The sequence below is a fragment of the Siphateles boraxobius genome, unplaced genomic scaffold (genome assembly GCF_051911475.1).
Source record: "Siphateles boraxobius isolate OS27281-9 unplaced genomic scaffold, OSU_SipBor_1 31, whole genome shotgun sequence".
NCBI classification, from domain to species: domain Eukaryota; kingdom Metazoa; phylum Chordata; class Actinopteri; order Cypriniformes; family Leuciscidae; genus Siphateles; species Siphateles boraxobius.
In genome coordinates this window covers 18703083-18724570 of record NW_027508931.1, presented here as the reverse complement: position 1 = coordinate 18724570, position 21488 = coordinate 18703083, and the positions used below count along the sequence as shown (strand labels likewise).

Here is a 21488-nt window from a genome sequence, read left to right as displayed (position 1 = left end):
TGCTTGCAATTAGTATAATAGTTATTTATTAATATTCCAAAAAATAAAAGTTAAACCAAAACTAATAGCAAAGTTACAATATAAAGCAAGGTATAAATCAAAGGTACAATCAGCTGGTTTTCTGGCATCGAGAGATACCGCTAAATCAGTATCTGCTTGTACAGTCTTCTCATCAGTCTTTTATACTCAAACAGTTCACTGCCGAAGTCAAACTCTCTTCTGTTGTCATCAACTGGAGAGCTGCCAAGTCTTCCATGACCATTTTAAGGTGTTTCCGATGTAGTCTGCCAACTATCTTCTTGGCTCTTTTTCTCTTGGTTCTCCGTTTCTTTGTCTGTAAAATATACCTTATCTACAGCATTACATTTTTCTTAAAAGCAATTCCTATCTAATACATACATGCTCTCTACTCTAAGTTACTTAATATAAACATCTACTACGTTTATAAGGTTAAGTATACATGCATAGTAATTGGTATTAGTTTTTGTATATAATTTCCAATACATTTTCATGCAGCATCACTACTTGGGTTACATAAAAGTACTACTAAACAAACCAGACATTAATCAAGACAGAGTAATTGCAAATAATCATCTTCATTAACAATAATATGATAACAAATAATGTAATAAATTAAAGCAGTTAATATTAATATTAATCAATTAACATTTTAAACAGGGTTAGGAGAATGTATTTCAACATGAACAAATCTTACAACACCTTTAATATAAATTTAGATAGGGAAATGATAAAATGATGGGAAGGAGACATTGTGTTTTCCAGAGATGCCCACTTAGCACCGCCTGCTGATGTGGATCCAGATGTGGATCACTCTAAACATCTGCCTGTATCTGTCTTTTAACTGCATTTCTGCAGCATCAATCGTCAGATCTGGTACCTGTCAGATCCAGGGATGCTTCAAGTTTAATGGAATGTACCAGGATGGAGATGTTATACTTGGAGGCTTGTTTGAAGTTAATTTTTTCACAGTGTTCCCAGAGCTGAGCTTCAGAACAGAGCCAGAACCACCATATTGTGAAAAGTGAGTCTGGGTCCAGAATGACTACATAACTATAAAAGAAGAGAAAAGGAATTTAAAAAAAATAAAAAAGAATAAATAGGAAATATGACTGTTTTTGTCAAAAAATGTGTAGACAGCTATGATGCAAAAAAAAAAAAAAAACTTGACAAAAAAAATAATATGAATACTACTTTATATCTAATAAAAAGTGTGCACAATAGGAGGGTTCCATGAGATGTATGTGGAATGTATTGATGCTTAATTCATATTTTAGTTATTAGCTTTTTTTGTATCACTGTATTATAATATGTTCTCTTGCTTTTTTCTTAGATTTGATATGGAAAGCTTCCAGCAGGCACAGACCATGGTTTTTGCTATAAAGGAGATCAATAAGAATCCAAATCTGCTGCCTAACATCACTCTTGGTTACCATCTTTATGACAACTGTGTGATGCTAGGAATGGCGTTCCGGGCTGCCATATCCCTGGTTAGTGGGACAGAGGATTCCTTCTCCAACCTAAACTGCTTTGGCCCTCCTCCGTTGATTGGGATTGTGGGGGATCCAGGATCAACTCCATCCATTGCGATTTCCAGTGTTCTGGGGCTGTTTCGAGTACCTATAGTAAGATGGCATGAAAAAAGTAAAATTGCACTAGATGCATATTTTTGTACATTTCTTTTATAAGTTCTTTTTAGCCATGTATATCATAAATCTATTTATTGTCACACTTTATTTCTCATTCGTATGTGTTTGTTGATCATAACTCAATTTCTCTGTTTCATGCCTTTGCTCGATCTTTCCTAATTAGGTTAGTCACTATGCCACCTGCTCCTGTTTGAGTGACAGGAAAAAGTACCCCTCTTTCTTCAGAACTATTCCAAGTGATTCCTTCCAGGTGCGGGCTATGGTTCCGATCTTGAGGCATTTTGGGTGGACCTGGGTTGGTTTCCTTTACAGTGATGACGACTACGGAATCTATGCTTCTGTGTCCTTCCAGCAGGAAATGGAGCAGTTTGGAAGTTGTGTTGCTTTTTCTGAAATCCTGCCCCATGATAATAACCCCAAAGATATTCAACATATAATGGGAGTGATTCAGGCCTCTACAGCAAGAGTGGTGGTTGTTTTTTCTAATACATCCTATCTTATGAACTTTATGGATGAGGTGGTGTTGCAAAACCTGACAGGCAGACAGTGGATTGCAAGTGAAGCTTGGGCCACTTCACCTGTGTTTCACAGTCAACGTTTCCTACCCTTCCTAGGGGGCACACTGGGCATCGCCATTAGACGTGGAGAGATCCAGACACTTAAAGACTTTCTCCTACATCTCTGTCCCAGCAATGATCCAAGAAATAATATGCTGAAGATCTTCTGGGAGAACATGTTCAGGTGCAGTTTTGAAACTGGGGGTAAAAAGACAGATGATGAACAAGTGAAAAATGTGTGTACAGGACAGGAGGATCTGAACACCACTGACACACCATACTCTGATGTTTCAGGGTTGAGGGCAGCTTATAATGTGTATAAGGCAGTTTATGCCCTGGCACATGCGCTTCATGATCTGATGCAGTGTGATGAGGGGAGAGGACCATTTAGTGGGAACAGCTGTGCCAACATAATCAACCTTAAACCCTGGGAGGTAAGACCCACAGGTATAGTGCAGATTCTCTCCAGGCATATAGAAGAGCTCATGTGGAAAAGCGAAATATGTCTCTATATTAATTATATTTATATTAATTATATTAACTAGACTAGTTCAGGTTCTGCAGTTAGCAAAGCCATTGAACTCCAAGCTTGTGTCTGTGGCTGGAGCAAGGCGACAACGGTCAGGGGTTTGAAGATTCATCAAGGGAAAATGAAATGCTTGAGGGAGAAGGGACAAGGGCCTCGCATTGATCAGTACTTCTTACGAAGTCAGTCAAGTCAGTCGAATGAAATCCAGCGACAGGAAGCAAACCACAGTTCGCAGGATATCAGCACCCCTGTCATAGAGGAGAGGAGGGTTTGCACAGTTAGTGATGAACACATTCATTCTTGTGAACCCGGTCAGACTAACCAGCATAAGAGAGAAAAGAACCTCAACGGGCATAGGCCTGGAATTAGATGGCCAAGAGCTGGTGAGATAACTCCATGGGACACGGTAAACACAGATCTATGCTTTGCATTGGAAAGATTAACTGGTACAGTTGAAAAGAAGCTGGAAAAATTTGGGGACATCATTTACGCATATGGAAGTGAGAGGTTTGGTGTGGAAAAAAGGAAGGAAAAAGTACAAACTACTCCTGGATTGTCTAGACGGCAGCAGAAAATTGAAGGGTTATTTAGAGAAAGGAGACAGCTGAGGAAGCAATGGAAAAGAGCGGAACAAAGTCAGAAGGAAGGACTCAATCTCTTACAAAGGGCCATAAAAGATAAGCTTGCAACATTACGCAGAGCTGAGCGCCTACGGAAACGCTACAAAAAGAAGGAGCGTGCGCGGGCTAATTTCTATGAAGATCCATTTAAATTCGTAAAGAAGTTATTCACCAGTGAGAAGAATGGCACTTTAAAAGCATCTAGGGTTGAGCTAGAGAGATATTTGGAGGAAACGCATACAGATGCAAAAAGGCATGAGCCTATGTCAATTCCGTCAGACATCCCACATGTCAATCCACCAGAATACCAAATGGAGGTCTGTGCACCTAAGTGGAAAGAGATAGAGCAGGTTGTGAGAAAGGCAAAGGCTTCATCATCTCCAGGGCCTAATGAAGTTCCATACAGAGTGTACAAGAGTGCTTCAGGAGTTCTACGAATTCTGTGGAAATTGATAAAAGTGGCTTGGGAAAAGCAGTTTGTACCTAGAGCATGGCGCCGAGCAGGGGGAGTCTTTATACCCAAAGAAAAAGATGCTACAAGCATCAGTCAGTTTCGCCCTATTTCATTATTAAACGTCGAAGGCAAGATTTTCTTCAGCATTATTGCTCAGAGATTGTCAACCTACCTATTAAAGAATGGCTTCATTGACACTTCAGTTCAAAAAGCGGGCATTCCAGGATTCTCAGGATGCTTAGAACACATCAGTGTTATCTGGCAGCAAATTCAATCAGCTAAAAAGGAGAGGAAGGACCTCCACGTGACATTCCTGGATTTGGCTAATGCATATGGTTCAGTGCCACATGAGCTTCTTTCGGCATCATTTGATTTTTTCAGGGTACCGATGTCGATAACAAATTTAGTGAAAGCCTATTTTGGAGATTTGCAATTTAGTTTCTCAACTCCAGAATTCAGCACTACATGGCAATGCTTAGAGGTTGGAATAATGGCAGGATGCACAATTTCTCCACTGGCTTTTACCATGGCAATGGAAGTAATCATTAGGGCATCAAAATGGGTAGTAGGAGGAGAGCGCTTGGCTTCTGGGATGCGACTACCACCAATCAGAGCATACATTGATGACATGACAACCATGACTACAACGGTAGCCTGCACTAATCGGTTATTGGGGAAGTTAACAGATAATATTGAATGGGCACGAATGCAATTTAAGCCCTCTAAATCAAGGAGCATCTCAATAATTATAGGCAAGGTAGTAGATAAAACATTCTTCATTAATGGTGAGGCAATACCAACAGTTTCTCAGAAGCCAGTGAAGTGTCTTGGGAGATGGTACGATGGGGATCTAAAGGACACAGTTTGAGTGGGAGAAGTTAGACGACAAGCAGTGGAAGGGTTGAAGAGCATAAACAGCTGTGCTCTACCAGGCAAACTGAAACTCTGGTGCTTTCAGTTTGGTCTACAGCCAAGGTTGCTGTGGCCACTGACTGTGTACGAGGTTTCTTTGACAACAGTGGATAAGCTGGAAGCGTTAATAAGTTCATACATCAGGAAATGGTTGGGAGTTCCAGGCTGCCTCAGCAGAGTGGGACTTTATAGTAAAGGAGTATTGCAGCTGCCAGTCTCTGCTTTAACCGAGGAGTTTAAGTGTGCCAAGGTCAGACTGGAAATGACTTTAGCAGAGTCACGCGACAAATGTGTAAGGGAGGCAGCCCCTGTGGTAAAAACTGGTAGAAAGTGGTCAGCAAAGAAATCTGTAGTAGAGGCAAAGGCTGACCTTCAAATTGGGGATATCGTGGGACAGGTACAGCATGGAAGAGGGGGTTTTGGGCAGAGTTTAGCTCCTCCTAAATGGCACAAGGCAGGCCCAGCTCAAAGGAGGAAGCTGGTAGTCAACGAGGTGCGAAAGCAGGAGGAGAAGATGACATGTATAAAGGCCATTTCATAGGCCAAGCAGGGAGAGTGGATGAGATGGGAGAGTGTGGAACAACGCAAAATGGGCTGGCAAGACCTTTGGTCAATGGAAGAGAGTAGGATCAGTTTCCTTATTAGGTCAACATATGATGTTCTCCCATCACCGCAGAACCTAAACCTCTGGGTAGGAGAGGATCCCTCTTGTCCTTTGTGTTCAACACCTGCCACATTAAGGCACATTTTGACAGGATGTAAGGTGGCTCAGGGTCGGTTTACTTGGCGCCATGACCAAGTATTGCAATGTTTGGCTTTAGCATTGGAAGGCAAGCGTAGTATGACCAATAAGTTGCCGCCTGTTCTAGCAAAACATTACACGCAGAAGACAATAGCACCAAGAAAAGGTGCTAACACCAATTCTCGCACAGGACAACTGGAAGGTGCTAGGGACTGGAAGATGCTTGCTGATCTTGATCAACGGCTTATTTTTCCACCTGAGATTGCCACCACTAACATACGACCAGATATTGTTTTGTGGTATGGATCAGCACGCATCGTTCAACTGATAGAGTTAACAGTGCCATGGGAGGATGCGGTAGATGAGGCATATGAGAGGAAGAAACTGCGGTATGCTCATCTGGCCACTGAGGCAGAACAGCGAGGATGGAGTGGAAGTGGGTTGTCGAGGTTTTGTGGCACACTCTACAACCCGGTTCCTCAGAGACGTCGGATTCAGTGGCCAAGAGTTGCGTCGCACAGTAAAGAACTTATCTGAAGCAGCAGAAAGGAGCAGCAACTGGCTGTGGTTGAGACAGAAAGATACTACCTGGCTGTGTACAGGCCGGCATGCTACGGTTTCGTAGATTTCTTGAAAACTTGAAGAGTCTGTTGGTTTATTTGTAGAGGTTGTATAGTATTTACAGTCATTACATTCCTGTGTATATTGCGTGAATGACGGGTGGTTAGGCAGATATTGTGTTTTGCGGTAGGTGGTATGCCATACGGAACCGTTGCCACTGAAACTGCATATTAACGCACCAGTGGGGCTCGACAGCCTTAGTCAAACGGGTTGGCGCGTATGGTTGGGTTGCGGAGAGATTGTGAGATTGTGGTTAGGTCTCAGCAGCAAGAGGGAAGTAGAGGTCAGTAAGCTGGGCTGAGTTGAGTGGGGGACGGAGGGGGGTTGACTCTGGGACGCCAGAGTCACTGTCGAGCCCTCTTGAGGTGTCTTGGGCTAGTCGACGAAACACTGAGGACAGAAGGTGCCCACTTGAAGACCCTAGATATGTTCCCTACTCCGCTCAATCCAGAGGTTGTTATGGGGGGACAGCACTGTGGTTGCAGCCGTTGTGTGTGCTGACGCGCAATACACTGCAGCTATTAACACCAGACAGAAGGAGATTCAAGTCACCAGATGGAGAGAAGCGTAAATGGATGGAGAAGCATAGGTTACTGTAAAGCTACGTCTTAGTTGGTGATTATCTTGGCGAAAGCAGAGTACAAATCAGCATGAAATTTTAACACCTACTCTGGTGTAATGGAAATCTTAATTGATTTATTAATTAATTTTCTGATATTTTAATAAATCTGATATTTTCACAATAATATTGGTATGTGTTAGTTACAGAAGATATATTTATATTATATTATTTGAAAGCAAAACAATTAAAATTTTAAAAAACATCAGTCAATCAAGCATTTTTATCAGAACTTTGGTAATTAAAAGTAAAGTGTGGCAATCATGGATGAATGTATATTTGTTATTTTTAACTATACAGCTGGTTCACTACCTACAGCAAGTGAACTTCACCACAGGCTTTGGGGATCATGTGTCATTTGATAAGAATGGAGATGCCCTGGCCATCTATGATGTATTGAACTGGCAGCCAAACTCTGATGGATCAATAAGAGTCCAAACGGTTGGTGTAGTAAATGAAGGGGCAGCGACAGGGAAGGTGCTGACACTGGATGAGGATGCATTATACTGGAATTTTCAGATAAAAAAAGTATATTTAAAAAAAGAAATAATTACAGCATATTACATTCATTCTTACATTTCTGGCATACTGTAGAACAGTGGTTTCCAAATGCCTCATGAAAATACTACAGTATACTGAGCATTCACTCTATTCATAAATAACAACATATTCTGTCCCATTACAGCCCCCACATTCTGTGTGCAGTGAGAGCTGCCCACCAGGGACCAGACAAGCCATGAGGAAAGGTGTTCCTGTCTGCTGTTTTGACTGCCTGCCATGCGGAGATGGAGAGATTTCTAATACCACAGGTGATGAGATTTTTGTTGGTAGATATAATTTTAAACTATTTTCCTCATATCTACTTACCTTCTCTAATTTTCTTACTCACAGATGCTTTTGAGTGCACAATGTGTCCAGATGAGTTTTGGTCAAATCCAGATAAGGATCAGTGTGTCCCTAAAGAAGTAGAGTTCCTTTCCTATGAGGAACCTCTGGGCATCTCTCTGACCACTGCATCCCTACTTGGCACCTGGTTCTGCGCTCTTGTGATGGTCATCTTTGCACATCACCGTAACACTCCCATAGTATGCGCCAACAATTCAGAGCTCAGCTTCTTGCTGCTGTTGTCACTCAAACTGTGTTTCCTATGTGTGCTTCTGTTCATTGGTCAGCCACAGTTGTGGACGTGTCAGTTAAGACATGCTGTGTTTGGCATTAGCTTTTTCCTGTGCGTCTCCAGCATCCTGGTCAAGACTATGGTGGTCATAGCTGTGTTCAAGTCATCTCGACTAGAAGGCAAAGGAGCAATGAAATGGTTTGGAGTAGCTCAACAAAGATGCACAGTACTGGTCCTAACAGCCCTCCAGGTTGTGATATGCGCAGTCTGGCTATCAACTGCCTCTCCAACACCCCATAAAAACAACCAGTATCTTCACTCTAAAATAGTATATGAATGTGCTATTGGCTCAGTGGTTGGTTCCCTTTCAATGGAACTCGAGCTGCGTTGAGACGCGGTGGGAACGCTCTGCGTGATTGCGTCGTGAAGCACGTGTATAATCAGTCCAATGGAAGAGCGAGACGTCATAGGCGGTGACGTCATAGACAAGGAAGCTATAAAGTACACCAGAAAACAGACCGCGACAGCTTCTGTTGCCTTCAGCAAGCGATCTGTGTATTCTGTCCTTGTCATATTTATTGTTGTCTGTCAAGTTCTAATATATATATATATATATATATATATATATATATATATAATGGCAAAAGAGAGCAAGCAGCTTTTGTGTTGTTCCCTGCCCACGTTATATCACGGGTGGGGACACACACATCAGCTTTTTGTTACTATTTGGGAGTGGAGCATGCCACAGTCAGTTCTCGAGGGGGCTGACTGTGAGCATTGCGAGAAGCTGTCCGTGAGGACGCTCCGCTCCCGCCGGGCGTTCTTTGAGGAGGACGGTTTGGTTCGCGCACCCCGCGCGGGTCCCGCTGTTGCCGATGCACGGCGGCGACTAGCATTTTGGGGTTCGCAAACGGATCTGACAGCGGGGGTTGGGAAGGGCCCCGCCCTATCTCAGCTTTCACCTGCCAGATCCAGTGCTGGCGATTTCCAGTTCTGAGGAATTGGTATCGTTAGTGTTTTGTTTAGAAAAAGAGAACAAAACAAATAAAGATATTAAGGAAAGGCAGATGTTTGAGTTTTCAATAAATGAATAAATAAGTCAGCTCATAACTCTGTTGAATAAAGAGGAGCTTTAAAAGGAGGTTTATCTAGTGCTGTTGCTAGTTAAATATTTTCTGGCCAGCTGAACATTATGAGAGTGAAAATAAAAAGAGTTTATTAGATGAAATAAATCTAAAAACAGAAAAACTCTGTATCTCAGCCTCCTCGTCGGGGACTGCCGTTTTTTCCCTATCTCCACACCACACTGAGGTGTCGAGATCGTGGTATAAGTCGGTTTCTATTTTATGTGTTTAATGCCCAACGTCTAACTATAGTAATGCTATGGGTATTAAGTATCATGGTATGACAGTGCCTCGGGTTAAAGAGACGCTTGCTAGCTTTCTCTCTCCCGAGTCGGCGTCATCATTTTTAACCCCGACGTTACCCACCAGCCATCTAAATAAATTTTTTTATTAGGCAACGCTGGTGGGTAAATTATAAAGACATGGATGAATGTGAGGTTGTCAGCACTGACGCTATTCGAGAATTGTGTCGTGCAAAAACAGATAAACTATACTGGGGAGGGACGGTTTCGAGAAATCGTTTCTCCTCTGCTTCCTCTGGGTGGCGACTCTCTGAGGAGGGTCGCTGCACGGCCAGTTCGGTTGTTTTTCCTGCTGGTGGCCACGGAGTGATATATTTATATATATATATATATATATATATAAGTTTTTCTGATTTAAAAATAAAGAAAAATAAGATAAAATTATGTCTGTTCTTCTGGACGCTCCGCTTTCAAAAAACAAACTAAGAATAAACCGTTCAGCGGCGTTCCAGAGGTTTCTTCCTCACCAATCTAATGTTCCCGAGACTGCTGGGCAGAGCAGTCTCAGTCTACTAAGCTCCTCGCAGCACAGAGTGCAAGAACGAGGTTTTGAGAAAATCGTTTCTCCTCGGCGACCTCTGGGCTGCGACTCTCTGAGGAGGGTCGCAGCGCTGCCAGTTCGGTTTTTCCTGCCGGTTCGCCGTTCAGGACACCAAGGTGTCAGTGTCCCCAAACGATCCTCCGAGGGGGGTCGTAGAGCAGTCAGTTCGGTTTCCCTGCCGGTTCGCCGTTTCAGGGTGCCGAGGTGCCTGTTTTTTCCAATGATCCTCCGAGGAGGGTCGTTGGAACTAAGTTATTTAAAGGGAGGCAAGATCTGAGGACTGTCGTCATCTCTAATAAAGCTTCTGAGGGCTCCTCCGGGGCAGGGACGGTTTTGAGAAATCGTTTCTCCTCGGCGCACTCTGGGGTGCGACTCTCTGAGGAGGGTCGCAGCGCTGCCAGTTCGGTTGTTCCCTGCCGGTTCGCCGTTCAGGGCACCGAGGTGTCAGCTTCCCCATACGATCCTCCGAGGAGGGTCGTAGAACGGTCAGTTCGGTTGTTCCCTGCCGGTTCGCCGCTTCAGGGCACCGTAGTGACTGTTCAACCAAATCCAGAGGCCAGTCTTGAGAGACTGGTTCCCCTAGTAGAATTTCTGGCAGCGTGGAAACTACTGCCACATATTTCTCGGTGGGTCCTGCACACTATAGAAAAGGGTTCAGAATTCGGTTCTTGTCCGCCCAGATTTCTAGGGGTCCTCCCCACTGTGGTGGACCCCGAGCAGGCTTTGGTTATGGAGCAGGAAGTACTGACACTTCTGCAAAAGGAGCTGTAGAAGGGGTTCCTCCTCCCGGCAGACAGTCAGGGTTTTACTGCCATTACTTCATTGTTCCGAAAGAGGATGAGGGGTTGCGTCCTACTCTAGACCTGCGTCAATTAAACAGCAGGTTTCAGAATCTTAAGTTCAAAGTATGCTTACACTAAATATGATTGTGTCACAGATTCAGTCCGAGGACTGGTTTGTCACAATAGACTTAAAGGACGCTTACTTATCTATCCATCCTCATCACAGGAGGTTCCTGAGGTTTGCTTTCAGGGGCGAAGCATACCAGTATCGGGTTCTTCCATTCGGCCTAGGTTATCACCCCACACCTTTTGCAATATGCGTGGATGCAGCTCTGGCTCCTCTGAGATTCCAGGGCATTCGCGTATTAAATTATATCGACGATTGGTTGATTTTAGCTCAGTCCGAGCTTTTGGCCGTTCAACATCGAGATGTCGTTCTGTCCCACATAAGGAGGTTGGGGTTGCGGCTCAACACCAAAAAGAGTGTACTCTTCCCAGCTCAGAGGACCACTTTCTAGGTGTATTATGGGATTCGACAACAATGCAAGCACGTCTGTCTCCTGCACATATTTCTGCGATTCTCACAGCCGTAAGAATGTAAAACTAGGTCAGTCACTCACTGCAAACAGTCTCTGAGACTGTTGGGGCTCATGATAGTTGCGTCTAACGTAGTTACTTTTGGGCGTTCTGTACATGAGACCCCTGCAGTGGTGGCTCGGGACCAAGGGGTTTTCTCCGAGGGGAAATCCGTTTTCGCATGATCAAGGTCACGCGGCTATGCCTTCGTGCCTCGGTCATGTGGAAGAAACCTTGGTTCCTCGCCCAGGGCCCAGTGCTGGGTGCTTCTTGTCGACGCGTCACGCTATCGACGGATGCTTCCCTCACAGGATGGGGGGCGGTCATGAGTGGCCGCTCGGTGAAAGGTCTTTGGCTGGGGCTCATGGCAGTTGCGTCCAACGTAGTTACTTTTGGCCTTCTGTACATGAGACCCCTGCAGTGGTGGCTCGGGACCAAGGGGTTTTCTCCGAGGGGAAATCCGTTTTCGCATGATCAAGGTCACGCGGCTATGCCTTCGTGCCTCGGTCATGTGGAAGAACCTTGGTTCCTCGCCCAGGCCCAGTGTTGGGGGCTTCTTGTCGACGCATAATGCTATCGACGGATGTTTCCCTCACAAGTCGGGGGCAATCATGAGTGGTTGGTCGGCGAAGGGTCCGGACAATACACTGATGGTCTCGTATATCAGAGCAGATATCCTGTTGAGGCAGGGGCTGTGGCCCGGGGAATGGAGACTTCACCCCGAGGTGGTGGAGCTTCTTAGGGAGAACTTCGGTCAAACTACAAGTCGACCTTTCGCATCGCTTGTACAATGCATTGCCCTTGTGGTTCTCACTCACGCATCCAGCTCCGCTTGGACTGGATGTAATGTAATAGGTGTGGTTGCCACTACACCTATACGCTTTTCACGATATCTTTGCTCCTGGGAGCTCTGGAGTTGTGGATACTGTGGGCTCGGCATCTGAGGGGGCCCAGCTCATAGATTCTGGTTTCTCGACCGAGGTCGTGGAGACCATACTCCAGTCTAGAGCTCCCTCCACGAGAAGACTAATATGCTGTTCTCTGCCTGGTGCAGAGAACGCCATCTGAATCTCGTTTCTGCCCTGTTGGTACAGTACTTGATTTCTGTAATGAATGTTTCTTTGCTGGGCTATCTCTGAGGAGAGATCCTTAATTTCGTCTTCTCCGTGGTACATGAGGCTGAGGCCTGCACGTACTTGGATTTCCACCTGGTTGGTGGTAGTATTTCTTCACCCCAGATCGGGTTGTATTTCTAGGTCCCTACTAAATGTGTGGGTCATTTGTGCTCCAGGCCTTCTGTCCTCCACCTTTATTACCCCAGATCAGGAAAATCTTAAATCTGTTATGCCCTGTCCGGGCTTTGGATGCTTAGGTCCACAGAGCTGCTCAGTGGCGTTTATCAGAACAATTATTTGTCTGCTTCGGGTTACCTAAGACAGGCTGCCCTGCATCTAAACAGATAATGAGCAAGTGGGTAGTTGAGGCTATCTCACTTGCTTATGAAGCGGCCGGACAGCGTTCACCTGTGGCTGTTCAGGCCCATTCTACAAGGAGTATGGCTGCCTCTAGGCTTTAATTTTGGGTGTTTCCCTTCAGGATATTTGTAATGCGGCAGGCTGGTCCTCAACTCATACATTTGTCAGATTTTATGACCTACACCTCTCCACTCCCGGGGCTAGGTTGCTTGCTTCTAGTGTGCGCAAGGACTTCACACAGAACGGGCATTTGTCTTATGGCGTAGTGGGTATGGGGTTCCCACCGCGTCTCAACGCAGCTCGAGTTCCCTTGAAAGGGAACGTCTCAGGTTACGTATGTAACCCTGGTTCCCTGAGAGGGAACGAGACGCTGCGTTCTCCTGCCATACTTCCTGCATGCCCTGATCGACTTGCTTCAGGCTTTTTCAGAAGCTGTCGCGGTCTGTTTTCTGGTGTACTTTATAGCTTCCTGGTCTATGACGTCACCGCCTATGACGTCTCGCTCTTCCATTGGACTGATTATACACGTGCTTCACGACGCAATCACGCAGAGCGTTCCCACCGCGTCTCAACGCAGCGTCTCGTTCCCTCTCAGGGAACCAGGGTTACATACGTAACCTGAGACGTTTTTCTATGCTGCTGGGATACATTAGACTGTTTGCCGCAGTAAGCTTCATGTTAGCCTTCCTGCCGAGAAACCTTTCAGATAATTTTAATGAAGCAAAGTTTATCACTTTCAGCATGTGTTGTGGTTTTCAATCTTTCTGAAAAATAACTTCGCAGAGATCTTTGATGCCAGAAATAATTAGACTTTATTTTCGAACGCCGTCCCGTTCCATAGAACGGCGCTCTAACGCTCTCTGGCCCTCTGGCCTTCCAGTGCGCTCCCGAGTATCTTTTTGTTCAGAGTTATATACATACTTCTTCTTCCAAAGAAGGTAACACACCCTATAGATAGTTTTGGGTAAAGGTCTTTTACCATGTGACTTCTCAGAATAGAATTTTCTGCAGCAAACAACATTCCATTCAAGGTCTTTCACATTTTTTGGAAATCCAAAGTCACAGACAGAAGAAATAATTGTGTCCAAATATATAGCAAAATTACTTGTTTTCTAAATAATAAAATCTTCTACATTCCCTCCTCTGAGGCTTATCTAAGCCTCACTTTCACTAGTTTTTTTTTTCCAGAGTGTAGTTTCAAAATCCAGCTCCCTCAGTTATACTACCTAGTGACTCAACTGAGTCACTCATTCTCCTTTCCAATTACTGGATTAAGCCACCACACTCCGGAGGAGCACTCGAGCCAAACATCTTCTTCCATACATTTTATTTCTTTTAGTTGTTCTTTCTTTTTTGTTTAATGGAAAAAGTAAAAGAATCGAGGTCTCCTAGTCAGACAAACTGAAACATTGTTATAAGTGTGTGTATACCTTTGTTCTTGCATTGCATGTTATTGTCACAGTTATGTAGAGTATATCAAACATAAAAGTCTCTTATACTATTGAAAGTTTTCTTGCGGTGTAGATATCCCCTAGGGTCTGGCTCATCAAGCATCTTCTTCGTCCTCAATTCCTCATTTAATGGGATCAACATCCAGGGTTTGTAAATATCAATTTGGTTGCCCTCTCAAATTAGTTTTCATTATCTTTTTTCCGCATTTTCATTCGCTTAATCGTGGTTTTCCAACTAGTGATCTTAATATACAAAGTATACAACAGAATAATAACCCACTTTTAATATTGCATCTCCAAAAACATCTCTAATTGAGAAAACCTTAATTTTCCAAACTTTTCATTAAGTTTTCCTTAACTTCTGCTCTTAAGTTTTTCTTGACTCAATCGCTAAATTTTCCTCCCTGCACAATATTATTTAGTAAAAGTGCAACACTGATCACCAAACATAAGTCATTCTACTTTTTTCATATAATTGTTTTTCTCCTAATGCAGACAAAGCATTATAATAAATCTTCTGCTTATTATAGTAGTTTAATTAATTTATTATGCATTTTTGTTCTACTTGTTCCATATGACTATTAATTCAAAATATGGCTGGGTAAACATAACTATCATTTCTATCGCTTTTTATGAAAGAATGTCAATTCTTAAATTCGAAGAATCCATCTTTTAGTCAGTCAATTTTAGTGAACAGAACACTTTACACCTATCTAATAAATTGCAATACATTTCGCTTACTTTCTATTTTATTACCAAATTTAAACAATAAATTCCATTTTGACCTTTTTAATCTCGCGTGTTGCTTCTCATTCTCATTGTAGCATCTCAGTTCAAGACTAAACTGAATACATTTTTTTTTCATTTCTACTAATTTCTAAATAAACTATCATGAATAAACTAATTATGTCTCATGTAATCACTCTAACTAAGAAAGCTTCAGAGCAATGTTACATTTATCTCACAATAGTCATTCAATAAACTCATTAGACAATTAGAAAAATAACTCTAGAGAACAAGTTTTTGCACTCTTACATATTTCTTATATGTACATTTCTTTTTCTTTATATCTAACAATCTAAAAGTTTGTCTATCAACCATTTAAACCATTAGCATTATCACTTAATTATTATTAAAACTTCCTTGTGTTCGTATGCAACTTATTTTTAATTTTCAATACTTCTGTTTAGTTGACATATAATCTGACCTTATTTCTGATAGACTTCCAATGTAAGGATTACTTCTGTTAGAGATTTAATTTCTGTTCCTGTCCCTCCTCTGTTGATTTCATTGCTTTTACCCATCTATATCATGTCCACATGGTATACTGATATATGGCCTATTTTTGTCGCTATTCTTTTCTTAACTTTGTTTTTGCCACAAATTTCACAAAACTTTGCAAAAATGCCTTTTAATTTAAAATGCCTTTGCCTTTAATTTTAACTTTATTTTAAATTTTAATTTCCTTGCCTTACTCCCCCCTTTGCGCACTGGTTTAAAACCATTGCGCATCTGGACTGAGAATATTCAAAAGTATTCATTGGTTCAACAATCTGTCCTTCATGTGAAATGCCAAATATCTATTTTTGACCCCCCTCTGGTGCCATTTAGATTGTTCACAAGGGCTTGTTTGTTACTGAATTTCAATAACTTCTTGTATGTCTATAAACTTTCTACTACTAAGCACTACTTGATATAATTTTAGCTAATCAATTGCATATTGAATCAAAATGTATTCTTATCAATTAAAATTAAAATTTAATATTTGTTAATACTTGCTTTAATTTCAACTGTAGTCTTAAATTAATTAAGTATACCCTTGTATTGACAAGTTACATCTGAGTACCCCTTAAAATTTATTTTAAAGTTATTTTTAGTTTTAAAATTTTCCTTCATGAATTGTCTTAATTCCCATTATGCTATATCAATTTCTTAAATATAACATTATTTTAGTTTCTTTTCTTAATTAGTCATTATCATTGTTTTCTATGTTGCGTAATATATTTTTCTCCTCAATAATTTTTTGTTTTGATGGGGTTATTATTAAGTTGCTACTGAATCTATTCAAGGGCTGAACATTCATTCATAGGAAAGTTGGTTGATGTTGACTATTGTTTGAGCTTGTACTCATCTCTGTTGATTCTCTTTTCTTCGCACAGTTCCTCTCATTACTGTGTTTCTGGTCAAGTTTGTATTTTCTTCCATTCATGATTTGATCATTCTGTTAACCTTGTCATCAATCATTACATCTTTCACCAGGGTGTCTCCAGTGAGTCGTTCGTTGTAATGGACTCTTTCTCTCATTGTCAGCATGTCCTTGATCCCTCAGTTCAGTTGTGGGGGGTTGCTGAAGTTAGTTGGTTTATTTTAAGTTGAGAGGCATGGACTCAAATGTCACTCTGTTGATCACTTCTTCTGAAATTACAAAGCACAGTTACTGGTTCTTTTTGTTAGACTTGTTCCAGAATCCTTCCTGGAATCGAGCTGCTGCTATCTGTAAATTAAAGCTTAATTATTTTTGTTAGTGACAACAACATGTGATTTCAATCATCTGCTCATCTGTCCCATTGTCCTTCTCGCTGTTACCTGTAGAAAGGTAATGTGGGCTGAGTGGTGTCCTTTCTGCCTTCATTAACAGCAGGACTTTAATCCATATATTCTCATTTGTTTTTCATAAATTTGACTTTTGATCATTATTTGCAACTTTTTGCATTTTTCTCACAATAAATTTCCATTGTACTCTTATAATTAGTCAATTCAACTCAGTTATCTCTTTGTCTTGAGTTCCACTATCAACCCACTATTTATTAGGCATCTTGGACAATACTCAACCCACTTTGACAAAAGTTACAAGACAATATTTCATACTCTTGACAAAGATCAGCTCCATCACGATATGCTGAAAAGAAAGGCAGATGTGTTATGCTGCAAAGAAAGTCAGATATGTTATGCGCTGCGCAAATGTGGCACTGTTTTTTCTCTTTTTATTTTTCTCTTTTCATTCTTTGTTTTTTCATATTGTTACTTCAGTTCCTGACCAGGAAATTTAACCAAATCCATCCATGGTCATTTTTTTATTGGGCAGAATTTGCCCTGTGGGCCCACATGTTAAATTTTAAATACAGCTGTATTGGCAAAATAATTGATTTGCCTTAGTGTCTCTTCAGACACAATCTCTCACTCATTCACACTCAGTGTCTCACACACACACTGGCCAGCATACACTCTTGCAGGTTGTGCTCTAAATGTGGCATCCTATAATTTTAGCCATAAGGTCTGATCAGGTCAACACAGCTATGTCAAACACTACTGAGAAGTGTCAATGATCATAAGGTTTAGTTTAACACCATTGTTATAATCCTTTTTTTTTTTTCTTTTTACAAAATCTAATAGACTAAGTATTTTAGAATAATAAGCCTGCCATTGTAATTTTTCAAATACATTTTGTCATTTGTTTTTCTGATTTTTCCTATTCTTTTTTGTTTTTTGCTCATGAGCTGCTTTATGAAATTGGAGATCTCTGCATAATCTTGGATCCATGGCCAACAACATTTCCATCTCATTATCCCAGTTTTGATGGCATTTTTTGCGATTTCATAATTTTGGACTTTTGGAGTAATTTTTTCTCCAATCTATCTATAAAAAATTATCAAAACAAAATGGAGTGACCAGTATCATTGTTTTGTAAACAATAATAATAATTCTTTGACATTTTGCGTCTATCTTTTTCTTTGCTACAGAATAATTTTTCATGCTTTTAGCCCTATAATTGTTTCATATAATCCTCACTATACCAAATCCAGCCTCAGTTTGAACTATTTGGTGAGTTGAGCACCCACTTCTCTCTTTCAGTGTATTCTCTTTCTTTTTTATATGGCTGGACTTGAACCTACTGGAAAAGCAGAGAGGGTTAGTTTAGCAGAGAATATAAAGAATTGCTTATGAGACCAGTGAATAATCAGAATGAATAAAGTTAATATAATAACTAAATTTGAAGCAGTCTCTAGAGGGATCATTGAAGTTGCCACACCTGTGCTGCCCGTAAGGGAAGGGTTTCAGTCAGTTCTTCTGTTTTTAGATTATCAGTCTGTTGAAGCTTCTTAGCTGTCGCTCTGCATGTGTCGTCAGCCTAGCTGTCACTCAAGGCTTGGTGTAAACAGGAATATAGGCTCTGTTGTTTCTCTGCCCCTTCTCAGTTTGGGCTTTGATAGATTTTGCCACAGCTTTGCATCTCAGGATTTTCCTCTTGTCCTCAGGAAAAAGTCTCCAGTGAAATAGTGAAAGTTTCACCTTTTCCAGCATTAAATCAGTCTTTCTCCATGCCGAGTTTGCCAGAGAGTGGTCATCTTCAGAAGGGGAGCTGAACGCCCCTCACCCTCTCTTCTTCTTCTCTCTGCAGTCGTGTCTTTGACCTTTCACCTCTTCCATTCGACACTGAAGCCATCTGAAACTTGAACACTCAGAGAGCTGCATAGATCAAATTAGTCTTTATAACTATTTGTTCCTGAGCTATTAGCTCTTTATCTAAATTCCACTTTTAACCATCTTTTTCCTAGTTCTTTTTTACTATATAATAATCACTGGTTGACAACAGCAGTTCTCCCATTCTGTTTTTAGTAAAGCAGTTCTTCGTTGCAGGAAAAAGCAAGCTATTTCTTCATTGCAATATGAGCAATAATCTAACTTTTGATTTTCTGAGTATAATACAATTAAATAATTTCCCTATCATAAAATCAGCCTTCAATCTTTCTCCTATATTTGCATGCTGTGCTCAAAATAATCTAACATGGTGAATAAACTTTTCCTCACCCATTCCCAACAATTCCCATTTACTACAATTCTAAGATTGCTGTAAATTATTTATGACTGTTGAAACTTGGTCACCCAATCTTGTTCACTTTTAGCACACTGCACAAGTTATTTTTTTCTTAGCACAACCTTAATTATCTACAATGGAATAATTTTTCTCACTTTGTCTTCAGGGATAATGAGATACAAATTTTAGACGTCTTCAGATATAAGATATAATATATTAAGCACGTGCATTCTTATTTATTTATCCATTAATATATATCAGTCCATTTATTAATATATATTTTATACTTTAACTTATTTATACTACAATAATCTGCAAGACTAATATCTTGAAACAATTGTTTTCTTTTACTATTTCCTTTACTTTTAATACTCATCATTTATAAAGTACTTGTCTCTCAAGCTCATTCACACATTCCTTGTCACCTATTTTTAACCACAGTCACAGTCAAGCAGACACACAGGACAGGATCCTACATACACACACAGAGCTATATTCTACTCACAGTGTTTCTCACTGTTTTTACAAACAATACTTCACTGAATAACTTTAAACTATCACAGACCTCTGCGATTCACTTCCTCCGACACAACAGAGTCATATACTACATAGCTTTTCCGTACAGTCCCTTGTTAACCTATAACAAGGCGGTAACCAAAAGCTAAACTTATCTGTGCAATATTCGCCATCCTTCCAGGCCCTCTTGGCGAAATCCACATAAATCTTACCCAGTCCCTTGTTAACCTATAACAAGGCGGTAACAATAAACCAAACTTAATCTGTGCACATGCAATTAACTTATTATCCTCAAGGCCCTCTTAATAAGTAACACAGAGTTCTGGTAACCTTTACCAGTATACTCATTATCCTTAATGAGCAGAAAATGATTAACCTTAATCATTAACATTTACCATTATCCTTAACAGTAAATATAAAAAAACAACTGATTAACCTTAACCAGTACACTTGTCATCCTCAAGGCCCTCTTGACAAGAAAAAACAATAACTGTTATCCTTTAACAGTAAACATAAAAAAACAACTGATTAACCTTAACCAGTACACTTGTCATCCTCAAGGCCCTCTTGACAAGAAAAAACAATAACTGTTATCCTTTAACAGTAAACATAAATTCTTACGTACATACGACAAAACCTTTAGCGGCACATCAGCAGTACCAATATTCATACAATCTGCATCAGATTATATAAACACTGGCAAACACTAACGGGAGCTCCGCCGCGCTATTACACATTACTTGATATCGTCAACAACAATAGACACTTATTTCTAGAATCAAAGATCCTCTTTTCAATTTTTTAGTTCTTTAAACTTGGAGAAGCATTTTAAAGGGTCTTACCACTCTGGCTCACTGGTGACAACACATACTTTTTCAAAAGCAAAAATTGCTCACCTCAAAGTACAGTGGCCACTGTTGTCTGTGTCGGTCACCAGAGTCGCCTTTCGTGGTTCCTTCTGCTTCAAAACCCAAGTCCCTGTTCGGGCGCCAAATGTTGTGGTTTTCAATCTTTCTGAAAAATAACTTCGCAGAGATCTTTGATGCCAGAAATAATTAGACTTTATTTTCAAACGCCGTCCCGTTCCATAGAACGGCGCTCTAACGCTCTCTGGCCCTCTGGCCTTCCAGTGCGCTCCCGAGTATCTTTTTGTTCAGAGTTATATACATACTTCTTCTTCCAAAGAAGGTAACACACCCTATAGATAGTTTTGGGTAAAGGTCTTTTACCATGTGACTTCTCAGAATAGAATTTTCTGCAGCAAACAACATTCCATTCAAGGTCTTTCACATACACAGAGGAAATCCAAAGTCACAGACAGAAGAAATAATTGTGTCCAAATATATAGCAAAATTACTTGTTTTCTAAATAATAAAATCTTCTACACATGTTGATCTTCTGTGCTGTATGGATTGTATTTATTCCGGCATATGTGAGCTCACCAGGGAAATACGCAGTAGCTGTAGAGATATTTGCCATTTTAGCTTCCAGTTTTGGATTACTGGTGGCCATATTTTCCCCAAAGTGCTACATCATTATTTTACATCCAGAAAGATACACTAAAAAAGCCATCATGGGAAGAGAAACACAAAATAGATAGTTTTATATTATTCTGATGTTTGTGTAAAAAAGTTTAAAATATTTAAATGCCTGCTGTTTTTTAGAATTATAATGTTTATTTAGTTATTTTTTCACTTGCTTTAAATTACACTGTTTATTAATTTGTCAGATTTTATACATTTACATCCTTCACATGTTGCTTGTAAAATTTGTAACACGTAAGTTTGCAGTTTGAAGTGAATTCATTATTTATTGAGACTTTTTTATTGAAATACAGTATATTTCCAGGTTCATCAAATATATACACTTGATTTAATAAATGAGTGAGGAGAAAAGGCTCTTTGCCAATACAGCTTGATTTTGATTATAGAGAGAAATCAACAAGGTCCTCACATGATTCATTTACATAAATCCTTTAAAAATATTAATTTCTTGACTTCAAGTCATAGAGGTCATTAATGTGGTCATATTAAATTAATAAAAATAAATACAAATATTTAGTTAAAA

At 40.6% G+C, this 21488-nt stretch overlaps 1 protein-coding gene across 1 annotated transcript; it reads left to right on the top strand.

The window, feature by feature from the left end:
- Positions 1 to 809: 809 nt before the first annotated feature.
- On the top strand, positions 810 to 21021 carry LOC143697121 (extracellular calcium-sensing receptor-like). Its single transcript, XM_077194038.1, has 8 exons — positions 810 to 1042; positions 1352 to 1643; positions 1831 to 2658; positions 7022 to 7249; positions 7407 to 7530; positions 7613 to 8197; positions 13264 to 13379; positions 20809 to 21021. The coding sequence occupies exons 1-8, from the start codon at positions 810 to 812 to the stop codon at positions 21019 to 21021; spliced, it is 2619 nt and encodes an 872-aa protein (XP_077050153.1).
- The last annotated feature ends 467 nt before the right edge of the window (positions 21022 to 21488 follow it).

What these genes read in the sequence shown, in the direction of transcription:
- LOC143697121 (XM_077194038.1), top strand. Translation starts at nt 810, where the DNA reads ATGTGGATCCAGATGTGGATCACTCTAAACATCTGCCTGTATCTGTCT. An exon ending in GAACCACCATATTGTGAAAA is followed by an intron (nt 1,043 to 1,351) that starts GTGAGTCTGGGT and finishes CTTTTTTCTTAG; the next exon opens with ATTTGATATGGAAAGCTTCC. An exon ending in AGAGATTTCTAATACCACAG is followed by an intron (nt 7,531 to 7,612) that starts GTGATGAGATTT and finishes TCTTACTCACAG; the next exon opens with ATGCTTTTGAGTGCACAATG.